At 38.4% G+C, this 22,758-nt stretch overlaps 2 protein-coding genes and 1 long non-coding RNA gene across 3 annotated transcripts; 2 read left to right on the top strand and 1 right to left on the bottom strand.

The window, feature by feature from the left end:
• Window positions 1-200: 200 nt before the first annotated feature.
• LOC137587861 (uncharacterized) lies at window positions 201-6,463 on the bottom strand. The gene is made up of 3 exons (XR_011033984.1): window positions 6,327-6,463; window positions 4,156-4,238; window positions 201-528 (listed from the first exon to the last, which is right to left on the bottom strand). It is a non-coding gene; the product is annotated as an uncharacterized lncRNA (long non-coding RNA).
• timm21 (translocase of inner mitochondrial membrane 21) lies at window positions 5,949-8,693 on the top strand. The gene is made up of 6 exons (XM_068304528.1): window positions 5,949-6,499; window positions 6,976-7,038; window positions 7,144-7,241; window positions 7,357-7,430; window positions 8,122-8,227; window positions 8,378-8,693. The coding sequence occupies exons 1-6, from the start codon at window positions 6,202-6,204 to the stop codon at window positions 8,468-8,470; spliced, it is 732 nt and encodes a 243-aa protein (XP_068160629.1). The 5' UTR covers window positions 5,949-6,201; the 3' UTR covers window positions 8,471-8,693.
• A 1,875-nt stretch (window positions 8,694-10,568) lies between these two features.
• On the top strand, window positions 10,569-21,626 carry si:dkey-118j18.2 (uncharacterized). The gene is made up of 5 exons (XM_068343863.1): window positions 10,569-10,918; window positions 11,163-11,256; window positions 11,339-11,498; window positions 18,009-18,141; window positions 19,329-21,626. The coding sequence occupies exons 2-5, from the start codon at window positions 11,237-11,239 to the stop codon at window positions 19,550-19,552; spliced, it is 537 nt and encodes a 178-aa protein (XP_068199964.1). The 5' UTR covers window positions 10,569-10,918; window positions 11,163-11,236; the 3' UTR covers window positions 19,553-21,626.
• The last annotated feature ends 1,132 nt before the right edge of the window (window positions 21,627-22,758 follow it).

Genomic DNA, 22,758 nt, shown 5'->3' with positions numbered 1-22,758 from the left:
TACATATTCCTTTGGTATGTAGTTCATCTAAACTGTAGAATCTTGGTCTTACCTTCAACATCAACATTTAAAAAGTGTTTTGCTCCGGTGACGAGTTTTTTCCTCAAAGCAGTGTTATGTCACAGTGACTTTGATGAATAAAATGTCACCATGGCTGAAAGAAATTCTGTGCAACGCCACATAATATAATAAAAGTTTTAATATACCAGAATTAACTTTTAATTTCACTGGAAAGTATTGTTGGAACTGCATTCTTTCAGGAAACTTTCTTTGACAGTCAAGGTATTCCCCAGTCAGTGCTCTTTGCCAGCGCCCATCAGACTACGACCACACTTTCAGGCTGAATTTGGCTCCTTCTCTTCATCCCCTGTCACCTCCTATCAGATCTGATGCAGGGCGTTGACTGTCTTTCCTCACCTCACGTCACTCCTCTCTGGCCAGACAGCACCTCCGTCTCACCAACTCGGCCTGTCAAAACCTCCCCTAACTGCTGTCACAGCAGCCCAGTGCTGTCACATCGCTCTGGCCCTAATGAAGAAAAGGCAGCCAGACAGAGAGAGAGAGAGAGAGAAACAGAAATCTATATGTGAAATGTGTAAGTCCTCAGTAACAGTGCTGTGGTGTCAGCACAATATATCTGCCTGACCTTTCAGCACATACGGCAGCGGGTTATTTATTGGCCATTGCAGAATTCATTGACTTTTCCAGGCTCTGTCAGCTTCCTTATTATCAAAAATCATTCTCTGCGCATCCGGGGGCAGCTGCCATTTGCAATCCCACTTTGTCACAAAAAAAAAAATCTGTGACAAATACACAACTGACTACGTCTAATAATAGATAGAACCTAGAGTTACCGGTAAATATCAATGCAGTCATACAATTTAGCTTGTGTACGTACTGTATGGCCTATAAATTTTACTGCCATGTCATTTAGGGGCACATCTATCATGTTTGGAAGCACTTCTTTCATTCAGTGGGTGCAAAGAAATCTCTTTCTTGGCTAAAGCTGGTTTTACAAGATGCTTACATGCCAACAGCAACAGGCGGACACCAATACTGACATCCTCACATCCCACATCCTTCAGTGTTGGTAATTCACAGGCAATAAATGTTTTTATATTGCCATTATTTTCTAGAGTGAATGTTACTCATGACATATTAAAAGTAATGTTATTGAAAAGCACTGAGATGAACATATCCAAGAGAAAAATTCAGTAGCAAATCAGGAGGAAATGTATCTGCATAGTTCTCCTTGTAGAAGATGGATGTCTGTGAGTCACTAGGGTGGGCCAATCTCTTTCCTTAAAATATTGCTGAGTGTAACCCACTGCCCACTAAAGAGGTCCATGGAAAGTTGATTTATTGATAAGGGAATACTCTACAACAGTGTGAATACATTTCATAGATGTAGATCGGAAAAGGTTGGCAGAAAGAACTGATGATGATTTTTAGAAAATATTTCTCAAGGTTTTGTGAGCCATTGGATAATATTATGGCTACCAACTAGGCAAAACCAATCCCTGGATCCTTCGCAATTGAAATCTGGATGTAAGTCATTACTAGAGGAAGAACAAATTGTTTTGAATGTGGAATACTGTAGATGCATAGGCACAAAAAGATTTAAGCATGTTTGGATCAATCTGAGCTAAGTGGCTGAAACAATCTTTTTGTTTTTTTAATTCTCCTTCCTCTTTGGTTGGACTCAAAGGTCATCACAGGCTGTGCAGTGGACAGAGCTGTCAGTGCAGAAAGGAGTAGAGACGGGGACATAGGTTTCAGGGAGGTAAGGGAGGAATTAAAATCAGTCTGAGGTATTTAATATAGAGCCACGACATCTTGAAATCCTTTCAAGGACTGTTAAAGGCGACCATGTTTTCTGTTTTCAGGAATGGGTAAGGAGGGAAAGTGGGCTGAAAAAATGTTGTAGGCTTGGGAGTTACTAGATATCGATTGGAAAAATCTACCCCTTATTGACTTTGTAAGCATTGGTGGAAATTAAAGAAGGCTCTAAAGTGACACAATTATGTTTTGTAGATGAAAATGAGGGAGGATGAACAAAACCCCATTCCTTTTCTTCATTATATTCCATAAGGGCAGGAGATTAATGGCATCTCTGAGGCCATGATACACTAACAGTAAATGCCAAAGAGGAGTGCATTAGGTCAGTGTCTCTGAGCTCAGCTCACGGAGCTTTGGTGAAGAATAAGGAGAACATTAGTTTTAGCCTGTGGTTGGAAAAGAAAGCTACTTCCACCATCCAAGCCAGACTCACATGCAAAAGTAATTTGAAAAACCAAAACAGCAAAAATAAATTACGTCTGATTGATGGGATAGATTATGTCTTGCAAGGTAGCACTGATAGAAATCCTCTATGCTTTTTTCATTCCTTACCAATCTCCATTGTCTGTGAGAGCGTCCATATCCACTTTATCTCTTGTGTTATCTTGTCAAAAGCTTTGCACAGTGAGTGTGTTAATAGAAATGTCACTCAGCATTGCTAATTTACGATAGAGAACAAAACAAACGTTCTGTAGACTGAAGACAAACACTGGTGGGCAAATAACTCAGAAACTTCAAAATAATAATCTAAAAGTTCAGATGCCAGCCAAAGCAGAGGCACAGTGACATTTTATTTGAAGCGTCATCTCTTTGAAAAAGTGGGAAGTCTGGAAGAAATGGAGACCCAGGAGTTTTGAATTGAATTTTTAGCTCATAAATGGATGTCTGAAAAGTGCAGAGCGAGTGGCGCTTTCCAGCTCCTGCGAGGACAATAAATCATTTGGTTACACCCACTGCAGAAAAATCCGGGCCCCTTTTGATCAAAGAGCCCTCTCAGCATCTCTCGACCATACACTCCGCATCAATTTCAGAACTGTCGCTTTTTTAATTCAAAATTTTAATTTTCATTCAAATGCTGAGTGAAAAGTTCATATTCGAGCTGTTTGAAAAGCATCTGATCATTTGAAGTGCTTCACATTGTTATTCAGCAGAGGGCCTCCTATCAATTTGACCTAATACACGCTCCATTGACAAAGCAGTGTTCTAAACTAATACTATGGCTGTGTTCTTCCGTTACGAAAAAGGGGGGACAATCCCAAGCAGAGCTGTCCAGACCGGGCAATCACGACACCAAAACATCTGAAAAGCAGCGTGTGGAAATGTTTTGGGGTCTGCACCATGGATGGCAATAAAATATGGTGATATTTTGGGAAAGGGGTTGGAACTTTTTAGGGAACTGGAGCCAAAGTAAAAAATTCACAGTCTCACCAAAATCTCAGCACACATTGTGCAACTATATGACACCACATGGGAAAACGTAAAGCATCAGCAGTATGTTGGATGAGCTGCTATTAATTTATTGTTGCTTTGTATGGAAAATACTCTTTACTACATTCAGGACATACAACGTTTAGGATTTGCTAATACATCCAGTGTCGTTCATTCACTGAAACTGGCTTTACTCAAGGGGCTCAAGTTGAAAGCTGTTGATAAAGCTTTCTAGACTGAAGTAAACTGAAGTCCATTTTGGCAGATCTCCATCCAACGCCTGCCTGCTAAAAGTAAAGTAGGAGGTTCTCGGATTAAAGAGACTGATAAACAACGGTGTCATCAGATGATACCACCTACAGATGTGTTGTAGGTAGCAGGGCAGCTGTCACTGAACTTAAAGGAAAAGCTTGAAGGTGTTTTTATTTCTCATGCAAGAGGTTTCTTCAATTTTCTGAAGAGGCAAAACAACTTCAAGCTGTTCCTGTTATTCCAGTTGACTTCATTCAACACCAAGATCTACTATGACCTGGATCTTCACAAACAGTAACGCTCTGAAACTTTTCAAGGCTGGAACTCTGGTTCACTCTACTAATGCTTGCCCATTGTTACTGGTCTTAACTCTGCAGCATGTCACGCTGTCTCAGCTGAGTGAGATGTATTTGGCTTTTACTAAATTCCGTGCCTTACTGCGTACATTAGTTTTTTTACTCCAATTACTATCTCAAACACACAGGTTATTCACATATATTTTTGATAAGGTGTTCTAGAATTTTAGATAGCTTCTGAAAGAGCTGCACAATTAAATTTAGTCTTATTTGCAGGCCAGCTGGTGGCATTTTTGAAAAGTGTTACATTCAGGAAAGCAACAAATGGATGATTTTCAACCAGTGGCCTTGCTGGACCCCCAATTCTGCAGCTTGGTCCATGTTTCCTCGGAAGATCTTGTCAGTAATTGGTTATTTCTGGAGCTAAAAGAAAGTGAAACAGGGAAAATAAGGAAAGCAGTGACTACAGACAAAACAAACAAACATAAAAGAACAAGTGCTACCCAGGATGTGATGGCAAGTATGTTCATGGACTAGTACAGATCTAGAGACTTTGGCAGATACAAAAGCATTCTGGAAGAGATGTGAGTCTACATATAGAAGACTTTTGTCTCTTCAGACAGCAATCCACTGCATTGGTGGAGAGAAATGAGGAAAAAAAGATAACCAGATGTCAAAGCTGGCTCAGAACTACTTGTGTGTACCAGGTATATCAGTGTACTGTGTATCTGAGTGCAGGTTCTTGCCATCAGGTAAATAAGTCTATTAAAAGAAAGCTGGATATGATGGTGACCAGGTACATAAACTCCTGTTTCTGGTAAATGATATATGAAATTAGATCGGACCAGTGTATATATATACAGGTTAAATAAAGAACCTTATTGTCTATCCATTTCTTTGCAGATACGATACAGTGAATTCATGGGTACCTTTAAAATGTAGAAAACACAATGCAGTGTTCTCTAGTTTGTCCTTTCAGCAGAGAATTTGGAGTTCACATTAAATGTATTGATTCTCTTAACAACTTGATCGGCTGTACTTTTCAGTTGGTGTCCTTTTATTATTACCGTTTTTGTTGTAACAGGGAAAATTACTTTTATTATCAGTAGAAATGACACTGATAATTGACTGCTTTAATTCTGGGTGTAGCAGATTCATCTTCCCTGCTGCCATTATTCTCTGTCTGTGTGCCAATTGACAGCTGCCTTACCTCGCTTCATGAATCCTAATCAAAACTAGCTAGAGATTTCCCTCTTGTGGTCATTATGGCACAATGCATCATGTCTGAAATTCTACATGAGAGCGATGAAGAGTGGAAAGAAATTTGCTAAAATGATCAAACACTAGAGATAGAGAGCAACTATGATAAAGCATTGTTATCTCAGTTATTCCTTTGATGACAGAGGGACTTAAAAAAAATGGAGCGACCATATCAAAACTCCTTTCTTCTGAAGTCAGGAAATTTTTATCTGGAAATATGGTTTGTAACACTGAGTGGTAAAATGGACGAATGTATGGAAGTCTGAAAGTGAAGTACATTGATATTGAGTTACTATTCTATGTGCCAGAGAGTAGGTCTGCAAGGTCAAATTGTTGTCAGTGCAACTAGAATTGTCTAAAATCAGGTATTTAGATCTTATAATAAAGATCTCAGTCTGATGACATTGGCTTCATATTCATGTCAGACTTGAGACACTTTACAAAGTCATTAATCGCTTCATTGCTTTATAGCTATCTAAGTTGATTGAACTTTATTTACTACGTCATGCATCATGGCCTCTGACTACAGTGCTACTGGCTTTTCAAGAGTTCACCACAGGGGTGTCCAAATGTTTTGTGCGGAGGGCCAGATTTGATCATGTTAACATGTCCGAGGGCCAAATGTCTCTGACAACTGTTCAAAACAATAAAAGATCCACACAATTTTTTTTTGGTATTTAATATTTTCAATTATCATGATTGAAACCAGTTTCAAATACAGTATTTATTTTTGAAATCTAACAACGTTGTTCAGAATAAAAATAAAGAAAAATATCACTGCACGATGTTAATTTATTACGTGGACTGACTTTCGCGTTTTCCTATGTATCTCTCGGACGGTGTCTGACGTCATAAACATGCGTCTCCAATTTGTGGATACGATAAAAACCCTCGACAATAAATAAGGCAAAAACTTTCTTGTGGAAAAACGTTTAGAAAAGACCTCTGATTGAAAAAAAAAACCCCTAATTTTAATGGGTCTTCTTCAATGTAACGCAACATTTCAATTTCTCAACCCATTTCAATTTTTTTGTTGATTGTTAGCTTCAGCTGGGGAACGAACGCTGCTAGCTGTCCTCAGGAACACACCAGACGGCTGACTTCATGTGGCACATCCGCTGTAACCATGGCGTATTCACAGATATTGAAAGCTATGCACCGGAATCTACAACAGACGGCCACACAGTACTCCGTACGAAAACGTTTCCTCTTTTATACACACACGTCAACGTCAACCGTGTCCAGACTGACCTTCAACAGAAGAGAGAAGGCTGCTGCTGAGCTGAGCTGTTTCTTTCAAGCAGAGAGGTGGAGGACTATTTCCCTCGACTCCAAAACCAGGAACAAAAACAGCTCCGAAGAGAGAGACGGGTCTCTTTCTAGGTATCAGGGTGGGAGCCCAAAGCCATCGGCTGCACAGAAAGGCAAGCAGGCTCTGAAACGCACTGAATGTTTGTTAGCAGGTTGTAACACATGAACTTCACGTTTGTACAGAATGCAGATGATAAATCAGAAGGCATTACTAACAGATCAGGATTGAGGTGACTTTTTCTCCAACTCAGCACACACAGTTTATTTTTGTTATCTGTGGTGGATTAAGTCTTAAAAGTTGACCCAGTCTTGACAAATTTATAACAGATAAATGAAATAGCGAAACCTTGATTTGACCTTCTTGTCCTCTACATTCAGGAACAACCCCACTGCTGTCCTGTAACCGATGCAAAAACAAAGTCACTATAATTCATTTTGATACTGAACTGGTGAAGTAATTACTTTCTCTGTGGATTATCAGCATGATTGTTATAAGGGACAAAGATTCTAAAAAGAAAACATGACAGTTGTGTCACTTTCAACCACAATGTTAACCCCTCAGTAATATCTTCCTGTAAATATCTTCCAGTGAAAGATGCTGGTAGAGACTTCACCTACTTGCTGGTGATTCTCGTTGGGCTCGGAGTAACAGGTGACTACAACCTCCAGCACTTCCATTACAAACAAACAAGTTTCAATGGAAATATCAGATATGGGAAGCAGTATGTGTAACTGTGTGGATATGATTGTTTTTCAGGAGGGCTGCTGTACGTGGTTTTCCAGGAGCTGTTTTCTTCCTCAAGCCCAAACAAAATTTATGGAAAAGCATTCAACAAAGTCAAGCTACACCCAGAGGTAAGAAGGAGGTTGCTTAGGAAAAGGTTTATTGCACTGAAAGTTACATCATGCAATTTAGTGTTATTTACTGTTTAAAAGTGTGACAAAACGTTTGTGTTGATGTAACATATAGGTAATTGGTGCATTTGGAGAGCCTATCAAGTGCTATGGTGAGACCACCCGTCGTGGAAGGAGGCAGCAAGTTAGGTAGGAACCTTGTTCAACTTGTCCAGCTCAGCTGTAGATCTTTTTTTAAGCTAATGAGCCACAGTGGATGAAGCAGTAGAAGATGAATGAATGAATGAATAAAACATTTTCTGTCTAGTTATGACCCTCTTAGTTGTCTCTCAGATAGATGGATAGAGTCAGAAGGACATATTCATAGATATAGAAAATAATAATAATTAATGGTCTTTTTTTGATTTTCTACATTATAGAATAATATAGAAGATGTCCACATGAGAAAGATCATATAATTGAAAAGGTGTTTTAGATCTAAGTTTCTTTAAAGTAGCCACCTTCTGCTGCTCCTAGCATTCTCTAAACCAGCTTCATGAGGTAACCACCAGGAATGATTTTCCAACAGTCTTGAAGGAGATCCCAGAGGTGCTGAGCACTTGTTTACGGACTTGCCTTCACTCTGTGGTTCAACTGGGTTTAGGTCAGGTGACTGAGGAGGCAGGTTATGTGAAGCAGCACTCTATCAATCTTTATTGCTTCTAATAGCCTTAACATACCCTAAAATACCCAAAATAGATTTGTGTGTATTTATAAGTACTCTATGTATATATGTATAAATTTCAAACGCACAATATCACAATATATAAATTGGTTTTACTACATGAGCTATACATGGTCTGATTTCCTTGTGTTTCTTTTGCATTTATTTCCACCCTAGTCATCATGTGTACATAAAGGATGGACTGAAGCATATGCAACTGAAGTTTTACATTGAAGGCTCTGAGCCAGGCCTCAAAGGAACTGTACATACAGATTCAAGAGAGGTTGGTCGGTTAAAATGCACTTTATGAAATAGATGTTGGATTGCAAATCAGTACTACTGATGTTTAGCTATCTCAGTATGTAAGTATTTTACATATGAAGCATATACTATCCAAGCTAAAGCACTGTTTTACTTTTTTGTCCCATTACAGAATCCTGAGACTGGGAAGTATGACTTCCATTATATATTTGTGGAAATAGACACCTACCCAAGACGGACCGTCATTGTGGAAAACAATCAATAAGGAAACTAATTAACTCAGGAGTGTCCCCTTCCTGAAAATATAGTTTCTATTATATGCTGGATAACTGCTGGATAATGTGCTGTCAGTGAACCATTTCATTTTTAATTAAAAGGTGCTATATTTACATCAACATTTTTCGCCAGTTCAATCTTTTCGTCAGCAACACAATGGTATTTGAATAACTTGTACTCAATGATGTTTCAAAATTGGAATAAAAATGTTGATTGAACAGAAGCTTTCTTTTTTTATGGTGAGTATGACTTTAAACCTACAGATGAAACTACGGTCCATCAGGTTTATGGAATTGCATATGTGGGCTGAATCGTTTGGCTATTGTTGGAGTTCATGTAGTTATAGAATGAGTGATTATGAAAAATTATAAATTAAGATTATTAGAAAATGTTAACACCACAGAGCATCAGTTGTTTAAGACTAGGTGCAATTTTAATAGCAAACAATCAATTTTTATGAGTAGAGCTCAAAATCACAAAGTACAGCACATTTGTCTCAAGGGGCTGTACACTGCACAGAGGACAGATCCTGTTCTTGGACGGTACATCAAGTGAGGTAAAACTGCCGGGAGAAAAGGAAAAGCCTCCGAGAAAGGAACGTCTCTTCCAGGATGGACGAACATGCAATAGATGCCATGAAGAAAGAGTAGTTCAACAAAATCACGTAATAAATGGAAATGTACAAAAAGATGAGCAGTAGATGACCAAGATGACCTCTGCCTTCTTCAGCAGGACTGAGTTATGGAATAGCTTTGTTTGCATCAACACCTGCAGAAGAGGTGGAGAGACGGAAAGCTCCAAGGGAAGAGAGAGAGGAGGGACAACACAACACTAATATGAGGGAAGTGTAATATTAATAAAAGGATTATAGATTACTGTGGAACAATGAGCATATAAAACCAAAGAGGAAAAGAGAGTGCTCGGTGTATAAGAGGAGTTTCCCAGCAGCCTCAGCTATGGCAGTAACTTTAAAATTGTCTTTGTTCAGAAAACGCACAGTACTTTTGAAAATCTTCTTTAGGTGAATCTCTACTGGTTTTTCTGTCAACGTGATTATTTTCTAATTTGACTTTTATGAATAAACGTGATGTTAAAAAAAAATCAAATGTCTTAGGCTCTCTCTCTCTCTCTCTCTCTCTCTCTCTCTCTCTCTCTCTCTCTCTCTCTGTGTCTTTAATGTTTATCATATATCCCTATATGTGTGTATCAAATATTACAAAACAAAGCTATCGTAACCCTTCCATTTGGTTAGTGATTATTATACACCCTAACTGTCAACAATACAAATTCCTGCAGTTTGCTCAAATAATCTGGACTGATGGATCAAGGCGAACACTAGAGACTAAGCTTCCTTTACTTTCCCTGGATAAAACATACATTCAGTGTATCTATAATATACATTAATTACATGAAAACTAATTTAAGAAATGTGTTTGTACATGTACTTAAAGCAATAGTTAAGATTATCTTGCTCCAGCGTTACTATTAATTTTTTGATATCAATGGAATTGATTAGTTAGTAATTGTTGGGAAGTTATTTTTAAAATATCAAAAAATAATGTCTTTTCTATTTATTTTTCTCGAAGGCTGGAGCGGTATGCATTCCACCACAAAGACCGTGTTTGTTTACACCTGTGGTAATGGAAAACACTGTCATTTGGTTCAATACTGCCCCCTGTGGTTAACGATATCAGGCATGTTGATGCTGCATTCATAACAAATCTATGTGGATAAACTGATAATTAATCAATAACCATTCATGTTCAAATCAATAAGGCTGGAATAGACTAGTGGGACCTATCAGTTAGTACCATTTGTTTTGTAAACAATTGAACTTGGACACCAAAGTAGACCTCTTACACATATAAATGCATATATCACAATAATTTACTCATTGAATTTAATAAAGTACCGTTCGTTATAGTATTGATAGTCACAACCGGTGACGCTATGATTATGACCGTATTAATTACCTGCGTAAGTTTCTGAGGGAAAAATCGAATTCTACAACGCATTCAGGTGACGGTGTCAAATTGGTTGCATGTGTAATTTTCCAAATTCCGTACAGTTCTGAACACAGCATAAGTATGTTAGGAGCAGACGCGTGTTTGCGCCAGCTGGGCGAGGCGACGTGAGACGCGTTTTGGTACTTCTGTGCTTTATAACTGTGTCGTAACCAGCTAGTTACGCTGTATGTAATTACAGGTTAGCATATCTACAAGAAGGTTGATCTTGGCAGGTTTTGTTCATGGTGTCGGTAACTAGTGTGTCGCGTACTGCTGGGGCCTGTTTTACGTTAGCATAGCTACACTAGCCTTAGCCTCATCTAGTACATGGAGCTCTAACTTTTTTTTCCCCACCACAACCTGAGACATTGAAGGTAACGTTAATGACACACCTTTCCAGCTAACGCAGAGCTTCAAGTTGTCGTCATAAGGTAGGTTGAAAATCCCTCTGTTGTGTTTGCGTGTAGATGAGTTTGTTAGCTAAGCCAGAGGAATAGCTGCGTGCTACTTACCATATGTTTCAAGTTACAGTGGTTTCAACCAAGCTGAAAGTGAAATGTGTTAATTTTAATACTTTATTTGAGAGGACAGCTGTTATGACCTTATTGTAGTTAAAGCGATGGAAATACAAGTGACTGTTGGGGAAATTTAAATCCGTATCTTTCCTGTTTTCAGGACAGGTTGTGGTTTTTAGCCACGGATTGTTTCAGCTGTAGGAGCCTCTGTTCGGTGATCGATTGATTACTAAAATGGAGCTTTACTGGTACATGTAAGTGCAATTTATTATTTATGTTCACTTCAACCTCTTGGAAACATCCCGTTCCAATCCCTTTCTTCTTTCTGCTCCACAGAGTTGTGATTATTTTCATCATCATAAAGATATTCTTCTATGTTTGCTGGTACCGATCAAGACAAAGGCAGCTAGCAGCATACCTCAGCAACCCACGCAACGCCCAGATAGTTATTGTCGGAGGAAGGGCCTATCTGCATCAGATGTGTGAGAGACAAAGTGTAAGTGCAAACACACACATTCACACCAACACTCACACCCTCTACATTTGGAACTCAACAATGGACAGACACATTACGCTTAATCCAAAGCCTCTGTCCTTTGCACAAGTATTTCTTTGTACACTTGTGTGTGATGACATTAAAAGGTATTCTATTCTATTCTGTTATATTCTATTTTATTCGATTCTATTTAACCGATTTTTTGTCTCCCCCCCCCCCCACATTTCATAAATACCAGAGGTGTAATAGGGGCTTATTATAGTTGCCCATCTTAACTGGCTGTACAGATACTGAATGGACCAAATCAAGATCTTACAATAATGGACCAAGGAGGCAGGACAGGACAGGACAGGACAGGCTTTGAGATGTTTTGACAGTGTGTGTGTGTGTGTGTGTGTGTGTGTGACCTGCAGCAGGGGGATTTGATAGTATTTAGCAGCTGACATAAAGAACCGATGAAGAAATTCAATCCAGAATGTCTCCAAATTTGGGCGACCTCAAGGATCAGAACCTACATATCCTACAAGCACTGGTCGAGATCAGTTACCATAGAGATTGATCATCACGCATTAAAATGAGAAATCAACTTGAATGGTGATTGTTTGTCTGCTGGATACACATGAGTACTGGAATTACCAATTCATGTTTTTTTCATTCAAATATAGGAATGTGTGTTTCAAAACTGGTTTCTCAAGCTATTTTTTAAAATAATATTTAAGGTGCTTATCAATAATCTTCAGTTTCTGCCACGGACAGAAAGTTATTAGTTTAACAGGAAAGCAGTCAGATTAGTATTCCATAGTTGTGATTGTCAGTCTCTGTGGAAACTTTTATTAAACTTGAAAAAATCTAATCAAGGCCTCGAACACCCACTATTATTTTATTTAGATGTCATGCTGTATGGGGCAATTTCAAAGGTGGCATTACTAACAGATAACTGGCTTACCACATGCATCACATTTTCTCTTCTTTTCTTTTGATGGTAAGGCTACATTTTTGAGGATTTACTGGGATTTCACTAACTCACTCACACTGTCGTCAGGTATTAGCCATGCCATATTTAAACAAACTGGGCTGCTGTTGTGATGGTGTGTGAACTAGGTTGATTCTGACGCATACCAAGATCCTTTAAATAACGTTGCATTCAAGTTTAAGTCTGTGTCGTTATTGTTACTGTTTAAGAAATTTGCATTGTTTTCTGTTGCTGCTTTAGTTTTTTTTTTTTTTGGCCCACGTAAGCGTCGACACACGGTAAGCAAAGTTCAGTCTTATTCTCTGAACTGTTTGTAGGCCTGGAACGAGGGAGTCAAATAAGGTCACAGTTGTGTTATATTTTTGTAATGGAGTTGTTTGCTCTCTGTATTCACTCTGTTAGCTTCCAATTAGACTTCCTGTTGAGTTGACATTAACGACAGATGTGCATTAGACAACTCTCTATCTACCTCTTGGCTTCCTTTTTGCTTTTAAGTTCGTTTAACTTCTTTACACCAGTAGTCTGGCAGTGCAAGTCACAGCACTGAAATGTGTTCAATTAGAAAGTATGATCAGTATGTCATCGAGCACTTTTTAAAGCGGGTTTGTAAAATTTCAACCATGCATGTGATATTTTTTAGTGCAAACATCAGACAAGTCTCGGATGGGAGTAGATTGGTTTGCGGACAAAGCCTGCTTGCCTACTGCTTTTTAATCTTATCTACATTTGAAAACATCCGTTTTTTCCACATGAATAATTTTTTAAATCTCTTATTTAAGGTCATTTATGTGGCTTGAGTCATTAAACAACTGCGATGGCCTTTTACTGTGTGTTTCGTAACTTGCTGAATCTCTAAGCACCCGTGGACTTTTAGGTTCCAGACTGAGAACCCTTCCACCCCCCCACAGCAGTGTGAAAAGGGAGATTTTATTATTACAAAAATGGCTTTCACAAGCGTGAGACATCTCAAAGAGGCCTGAATTTTTTTGGTCATTTTAGCTATTTCTTAGACTGCAAACTTCTAGACCTCAGAAGCCTGGTCTGGTCTCTAAATGCAAGCACCTTTATTAATATATTATACAGTATATATTCAATTGGTTATTACATATAAAAATATATTATATATTTTATATATACTGTATTTTATTAATAGTATATAAATATTTTATAATATACATATGTACACTCACACTTTATTTTTGTCTCTTTATATAAAGTCACAATAATTTCAGTGAAGTAATAATACCTAAATAGACACGGCATTATTTTTAGGTATGAGCTACTCTGGATGATCTGTAGATCTCTATTGGTGCCTGTGTTCTCCATGTTGCTTTGTTTGCGTATTTGCTTTGAGTGAGCATTGACTAATGTCTGGTGGACAGGACGAGGGCAGCTGACCATTTTTGTTTCTTTGCCCAATGTATACAGGACCAGTCCAAAGTGACAAGTCAATATTTAAAACTAATACTTTTTATCAGAAAGTTTATTTATGTGAATGATGCGTTGCCTTTCGTCTGTGTGTCCGCTGGTTTTAGACTGTCATCATGGTTGTGGTTCTCCCAGCGCTCATCTGCTTTCTTGTCCCTTTATAACACCTGGAATCGATCTTTTTGTGATTCAAACATTCCCACAACAGTTTCTGTAAACTATCTGAAACAGGTTTCTGTAACGTTACCCCTGACACTTACGTCCTTCTGTTGATCCCCTACTAGTTATTACAGCCACATGAAGGTGAAGTCTTTATTTATTTCTTGCTAATCTTGAGCTTCACTGTTTTTTATTTATATATCCACTTAGGGGCTATAAACAGTGTTATTTTTAGCATTGTTTGTAAAATCTGTGCAACAGGAAATGCCCCTAAGAAGTGGGAACAGAGAATTTCTGAAGATTTTGACCTAGGATTTCTTAACATCCTGTGTGCTATCTGAGCTATCAGAGATAATAGAGCAGGGGCTTGATCTAGCGTCGCTTGCTAAATTGAATCGTCTCATTTAAACACAGCTGAAAGTTGATTTTGGAACAGTTGTAAGGAGAAACATTTGATGTATGGCCCTAGAGAGAAATGAAAGAGATAGATAGTTAATTATTCATTTGTTCTGACCCCGTTCTTCATGACTACAGATTTTAACTTTTTATATTTTTGAATGCACATCTTCTATGACCCCATGCTGCAGAGATGCAACAAGTCATCAGACTTGTCACTTAACTGTGAGGATCAGTTTAAAAAACGTCATGTTTGTTGATTATTATATGTGCAGTAACTACTTAGAATTTGGCAGTGTCTGTCTGTGCTTCGTGTTGCCTTATCACGATCTTATCACACCGAGGATAGCAGGAGGGCAAAGGATCTAGAGATCTGTCTGCCGTCTTCCTGCTACTGTTGCTATTATTTTTCTAGCACGGGTAAGAAGCATAGCGCTCAATCTGTGGTCATCCGAGGAACTCTGGCTGTGCTTTTTACTTCTTCTTTATGCAAGGAGAATAATTACATTCATTTCAGTTCTTTGTGATTTATTTGTGATAGATATGTGACATTACAGGCTCATCTTTGATCATGTTTGGTACTGAGATACATACCCAACCCCCACCTGTTTGTTTGAACCAACAGCAGACTCCACTCTCCAACATTTAGTGTAAACGACTTCATGGGTTGACTCGTTCATCAGGTTCGGAGTGAAAACTTTCCTCACTGGTCAGCAAAATATATCTATGTACAGAATAGACGCAGCCTGATAATGCCAATGTCTCAATATTTCCCAAGAATAATGCACCCTTGCCAAAGGGGCTATAGGATTACATCTGTCTGTCCACACATCCATACATTATTACAGCTGTGGTCTGTCCACATCTGCATAGACTGTTTAATCCAGTAGTGGAGACATCAGTGACTTTACACAAGTTTTGTAAGTCAAGTGATGTTTGTGCTTCTGTCTGCGTTTTGATTTTGTTTGTCATGACACAAAAATTCTCAAGTTTGTTACAGTACTCTTATAACATGTATTTGGTGTTATTGAAGGAGTATAGAAGCATCATACTTTTGAAAAACATAGTGAAAACCTTCAGGGGCAAATGCAAAAGTCTTGTATTGTCACTATCTAACAGTTTCTTGTCTGGTGATGTATTCAATAAAACCAGCTGAGTAAATACGTTATTATTGTTAGTACTGTTTTCATATTGACTGTTGTATTTGACTAATTCAGTTTTCTTTTGTACAAATGCAGACTTAAAACATGGATTATGGTGTAGAACAAGCCCCAGTTATGCCATTCAGAACACAATTCTGTTAGTTCTGCATTAAATTGATATTCTAAATGTTTTACCAACTCCTATGTCAAGTCATTTCTGTGCCTCTGCTTATAAACTTAAAACAGAACGTAAGGAAATTTGTGAAATTGTTTCTTTGCTTTAACAATAGGTCTTGGAAGCATGTTTATTCGCCTTTTAAATGCTGCCACACTTTAAAGGAACTTGCATTTGTGGTGTGGTCGAAATCCAGACTAAAATGCATTAAAGAGAATGTTCTGCATCATAAAAATTTCTTCTTCTTTTCCTTTCGGCTTTTCCCTTCTGGGGTCGCCACAGCGAATCAATTGCCTGGCTACATTGCATCATAAAACTGTGATCTGTTGAAAAATAGCCCATTCAATGATTTTTTCCAAAAATGTAAGATTTGATCCGGGCCTGTAGTTACTATTGTTGAAGCATCCAGGTTGGACTTTTTTAGAAGTGGTTTGATTTTTGCAGTTTTTAAGGCCTGGGGAAACTGCCCTGGTTGTAGAGAATTATTCACTATGAGTAATACTTTAGGAGCAATGCAGTTCAAAACATTTTTGAAAAATTTTGAAGGCAGCATATGAAGGCAGCATATTGTGGATTTTAACTTTAAAACTGTTTCTTTCCAAGTTGTGTGGTCTAGATGGTTAAAATGCTCAAGATAAACTAGAGAACAAGATTGCATAAGTGACATTGTGATTTTTTCTGAGAGAGAGCCGCTTACTTTTTGTCTAATTTGTAATATTTTATCTGTCAAAAATGCTGCAAAGTCATTGCATGACTTGTTGGGATGCAGCTCAGAAGGGACTGATGCTTTGGGGTTTGTCAGTCTGTCTACAACAGAAAACTGTGTGTGAGCATTATTACTGTGTCTATTGATAACCTCTGAGAAAAATGATTGTCTTGCATTTTTCAGTTCCTGGTTGTAGATAAGAAGACTGTCTTTGTAGATGTCGTAATGAACCTGGAGTTTGGTTTTGCGCCACCTTCCCTCTGCTTGTCTACAAACTCTTTTTTTGGGCCTTAACCAGCGTGGCATTTCTCCAGCGGGGGCTTTTTCCTGACTTGAAGGTGGTTGTTTTAAATGTAACACAGTAATGATCAGAAAGGGCAATATCAGTCACCACTAGCTCCGAAATATTGAAACCTTTGGAAATAATTAGATTCAGTGTATGCCCCTTGTTATGTGTGCAATCTGTTACATGCTGAGAAAGCCCAAAATTGTCCAGGAGGTTCAAGAGTTCTTTAGCATTTCCATCTTACATATTATCAACATTAATGTTAAAATCACCCACTAAAACAACAAAGGCATGTTCAATGCACACAATAGACAACATCTTGGAAAAGTCATCAATAAACTCTGTGTTGTATTTAGGAGGTCTGTAAATAGTTTTGACCGAAGAGCAACATATCCAAAAGAATCAAACTTCCCAAAGGATATTTTCTTGCACTGGAGATTGTTATTGAACAGAATGGCGACCCCCTCCTCCTTTCTTATGCATTCTAACTTCACTCATGAAACTGTAGTTTGCCGGGGTTGACTCAATAAGAACTGCTGCACTGTTATCTTGTCCTAACCAAGTTTCTGTTAAAAACATAAATCAAGCTTGTGCTTAGTAGGATGAAACAAACAATGCACCAAAAACAATGCAAACACTATAGACATTTCACTCTACCAGTGCCTAACTAGGCCTGTGTTGTTGTTTTTTTTCAATGCCTATTTATGATTTTGTATTTGTATATCCTTGATAGGTTATTTATTACTCTTTCTATTTGATGTTGGTACTACTTTCTACGCGCTGGTGCGTTCTGTATGCTTTTTTTGTTTTTTTGTGTACTCGCTGTGTGTGACGGAGATTTTAATTTCCCTGGCGGAACTGCCTTAAGGGATCAATAAAGTTATACTCTGCTCTACTCTCTACTCTACTCTAGTAATAAAATCTTTGATTAAAAAGGATTTCCCCACCAAAGACCTGACATTTAAAAGCGCTAAATTAGATGTGTTAAAAGCCCTATCTTTCTCATGTTTTGGAATAGAATGTGGCTGACAGGGAATAATATAAGACCTCAAAAGGCGATTATAGATTGAAATTTAGTACATAACGACTTACGAACATTTCAGCTTGCGAACAGGAGCTTGGAACCAATTGTGTTCGTAGGTTGAGGACTACCTGTATACATACATATGCATACAGCCCAACTCTGCATTAATCAGGGCTCTTCCTTTGTCTGTATGAATCACTTTGTGACTCCTTCCTTTTCAGCAAACCTCCGTCTGGCCCAGCTGGTATGGTCTCCAGGATGACCTGTCCGTAGAGGAGCCATCCACCACTCTCCCACCAGCTGCCTCTTTCTCCCAGCTGGACATGCCCCCACCATATGAAGCCGTCTCCGGTGGTAATGCATACACAAAGCACAGAACCACACCTTTATCCTGCTCCTGCTTTATAAATCCTGTAATATTTAATTTTACTGCCACAAAGAGCACAGTCACTCAGAGAAGATCTGCAGTGCAACTCAATTTACATTTGTATTAGGAGAATACGAAGTTGTGCTTTTAAAGAAAATGCTTTTCCCTTCCTTTAATCTGAAAAATCTCAGCTGCCATTAGAGATTTATTAAAGAAAACACCAGCGGCCCATGGTGATCAATTATAAATTTCTTAGTCCCCAAGTTATATCTCTTTATCCCACATCTGTGGTTATTTATTTTGTAATGTGCACATCAGCTCCAGCATAGTTAGTCCCCTCTGGTTTAAATAATCTCACACATGTACGAACATCTAGCATGAAGGAAACAAAAGTATCTAAAAACAACATTTAGAACATCTCAACAGCTTAATCTCTCTGTTGTCATTCAATTCAATTGATACTTTTCCTGATACGTGTGCTTATGAAATGTCTCTGACTCCCCACGTACAGGAAAAAGAATGATTACAATCCAGAAGCCGGGAATACTGTTGTGAGAATAATGTTATTTTGGGAAATTGTGAAGGGGAAAGAGAGCAGAAAAGCAGAGTGGTGAAAAAGCAAGCATAAACATTGAGTCGCAATAAGCTTAACTTGATCTGATTACACTCATTAAACTGCTTTTTAAATCTGATTTGAATAATTATTTTTTAGATGTGTTCACAGAAGCAAAACTAATAAAGAAAAAAAAGTCATAGACTTAGCAGGCTATTAAAACAGGCAGATTTCTTTTTGACACCAGCTTTATTTACTGATTTTGAAATATAAATTCTGTCGCAAGCACATTGATAATTTCCTTTATTCCCAGTCATTCTTCCGGGTATTTTTGAAAACTGTGCTTTTTTTTTCTCATTCAAATGTTAATATTTATAAAAAATTCCTTCATTGGTGTGGACTTTTAAAGACGCCATTTTTACGTATGCAGGTTTTTTGCTGGCACATTTGGTCCAGACAAGGCTTTTTTGCCTGCACCATTATCTTGTGCACCTTAAATGTTTTGTTAACATGTTGACAATCAGATGAATTATTTGGACAGAAATATTGAAGCTTATTCAACATCATACTCACTGTGAATTCTGGCTGTTGAACCATTTGACCCGTTTTCTTTTGTTTCAGAGGATGGTCTCAAGCCCCCACCTTACAGCGAGTGTGCTCATGGTGAAGAGGATACTGCTTCCTGCCCCTCCCACCACACGCCTCTCATTTCTGATGGACGAGACTCCAGTAGCTTAAATGAAGCCCCGCCCCCTTACACACCGTCTGTCCCCACACAAGTCCATCAGCAAGATGGCCCTGTCGGCCAGAGCGAGTCCGTGTCAGAGAGCAGGTCCGCCCAGTGAAGTCCTAGACGCCAGTTTGCCTTTTCCATGCACTGCCTTCCGACATTGAACCTCAGTGATCGTTGCCAGCCTAACGCTCTTCACATGAGAGCTGATGTTTATTTGGATGCAAGTATGTGTGTGTGTGCGTGTGTGTGTGTGTGTGTGTGTGTGTGTGGGTGTGTGTGTGTGTGTGTGTGTGTGTGTGTGTGTGTGTGTGCGCTTGGTGGTTTTTGCTACAAAGTTTTTTTTTTCTACTTTTAATTGTTTTTAAAAAATGCGGTCAGCTGACAAGTTTGGCAATAATCGATGGAAAGCCTGTGTGCCTCAGTCAGGATCCAAAAACGTCCTCCCAGCCTGATCAGCTGAGAAAGAGTCGGTCCAGATCCACGTTAATAAATGCTAAATTGACGGGTTTTACATCGCACCTTTTCTTTTTTTTTCTGACTGACCACTCAATTAGTTTCACAACAAACGTCAAAATTCACCCATTCATGCGAGGTGTTTGTCAGGAGCGGTAAGCAAGGCTCTGGACTTGTTGGCTGAGTCTGTGTGAGAGGCTACAGGGCTGTAAGGCCCGCTGTTTGACAGGCCTAAAATCAGCTTTTAGATGAATTTGGATTAATTTACCTTCTGTACACCTGAGGTCGCTTCCTTTCACAGACCTTCACACAGCAAAACAAAATAATTTGATGTTAGAATCTGAACTAGTATGAAATATTTAGAATAATTAGAAACAAGGACCACCAGGCGGGAAAAATCTCTAGTTTTAAGAGTTTTAATGTGACGACACACACATACACAGATCAGTACTCAGTTTGCCTACATACACAGTTCTGAACATGTAACAGTCTGCGTCAGGATAATCACGGTGCCAAGAGGGTAATTAGTACAATCATCAGGGAGTGTGTTGTGAGCATTTAGTGTTTCAACGTCTTAACACTGACTTTTCCATGTTTCATTAATGCACACGTTTAAGATGAAGTATGTGGAGAGAACTATTTGATAACAAACACACTAATTGGGTTGAAAAAATGACAGTAATAGCATATCTGGAGCTGTTAAATGTATCACAGTGTGGATCTTGACAGATTAGGCATTGTCTGTTGTATCTGTGAATGGAAGCGAACAAGTACAAAGTGATGAACGCTGTTACTGCATTTTGTCTGCTGCTGTTATTTAACAGCTTAAAGGTAAGGCTCTGTGCAATCAGCAAACACATAAATCCTTTTATTTATATGTGTTAAAAGTCCACAAAGTTGTGGTTGTAGATAATTGAATTGAGGAAAATCAAATGTATTATGCGAAACAATTCAGAATAAAAATGCACACATAACTTTGCGCTACGGCTCCAAACATGATGGTTGTTTCAAGGCTTCTTTCCATTCTGTTGCTCCAAAGTCAAAAGTCAAATTTAGACTTACTCCAGAATCACTGCAAAATGAAGACTAACCAAAAAATATATTTTAATGTAAAATCTTCTGTTCTTTGTAATCTTTGTTTTAATGAACCACAGACAGACAGAGATCACAAACTCTTTTACTTTGGCATTTTATTGCTTTGGGAAAGGTTATTACTGTGCTTTTCTGGCCCTGCATTTCAAGTTATCCATGAATAACTGTAAAATTATGCTTTCAAATAATCCACTTCAATATAGTGTGTACAGCTTCTGAACAATATGGAGGAAAAAGACTGAAAAAAACAATTGATGCTGTAAAAATGTATTCTGGGAAAATCTTAAAGGGGGAATCTGAATTGAAAATATCCAGATGTCACATGTTTTAAAGATAATCATTTGTACTGTGATGAAAAACAATGGAGCGTCCGTCACTGCCTGTCAGAAATCCTTCCTGTGATTTAACAGTCTGAAAGAAGCAACAATGAAGCTGCAGTGTCAAAATGTGAACTTTAAACTTTAACGTCACAAATAGCAGCAGTGTGATGATGAAAATGAAGATGGACAAGTTAAACCAGTGTTCCAGGCCTTTACTGTGTCCTGTTTGTCTTTAAATCCAGTAACCTTATGAGATTTAGCACATTTTTTGTTTGTCTTGGGGAAATATATCTTCAGTATTAAACTGTTGTTTCTAGTCTTGCTTGCGTCACTGTCTTATTTCATCTGTTAAGTCACTTGAACACTGTCTGTGCTGTGGTAGAACATGAGCAACAGTGTGGTTTCAGAATATGACATGTTTTTTCCGTTCATGGTCATTATGGAAGTGAAGTGTGTAATTCACCGTTAAAGCATCTTAACACTGAAACAGAACTAGTAAAACTCACTAATGACCTCACATCCTGACAGTGGCCTGGTTGCTTCATGTGATACTATTGATAGTAAATTTTACTACAGAGGCTGAAGGACATGGTGAACATCAAAGGAACTGCATCAATCTTGTTTAAATCCTGTTAAACTGATTCTGGGTTTATATAAATGTCTCTTAACTCCAAAATAAAGGTAGTTAAAGAGTTGCACAGATTTTCAGTTTTAGGACCCACTCTCTTCACTCTTTACATTTTTCCCCTGAGCAACATCATAAGAAAGCACGAAATCAGGTAGTAAAACTTCAGGAATGTCTTAAAGACAATAAATCCTGGATGTACGATAACCTTTTCAGTTGCAGTATAATTCAAGTCATCCTGAGCAATCAGAGGCACCTCAGGTTATACAACCACATAATTACTTTAGACTGCATTAATCCAGTTCAACTGTGAGAAACTCTGGAGTCACCTAGAAGCCAGGAGAAGAGATCATATTTCTATGTTGACTGTTCTACACTGACTTATTAAATCTTCCTCCTGACCTCTAAAGCTGTCATTGGTTAAAACCCAGCATATCTGTGACCTGATAATGTCCTACTACCCCAACAGAGCACTTTGCTCCCGGAATGCTGAGTAAATTCTAGTTATTGCCCTAGGTTTAGGCTGCTGGGAGACCCCCCTTACACACAGAGCACTCTTTTCTCTTTCCCTTTGGTTTGATTTTCTCATTTTTCTTACATGCAGTATTCTCTTACCCATTTATTTTTAATATGATTACACACCTCTCATATTACTCCATAATCACTGATTCTCTCTTCCCTCTGAGGTGTCTCTGTTTTGCCACCTCTTCTGCAGGTTTCTTCTACTGCAAGTCTCAGTGCTGATGACGCCATTCCAACATTCCAAAGTTCAGTCCCGCTGAAGGAGGCAGGGGTCATCTCCTGCTCATCTTATTCCACATTTCTAGG

Source organism: Antennarius striatus, chromosome 20, assembly GCF_040054535.1.
Source record: "Antennarius striatus isolate MH-2024 chromosome 20, ASM4005453v1, whole genome shotgun sequence".
NCBI classification, from domain to species: domain Eukaryota; kingdom Metazoa; phylum Chordata; class Actinopteri; order Lophiiformes; family Antennariidae; genus Antennarius; species Antennarius striatus.
This window is presented reverse-complemented; position numbering and strand designations above follow the sequence as displayed.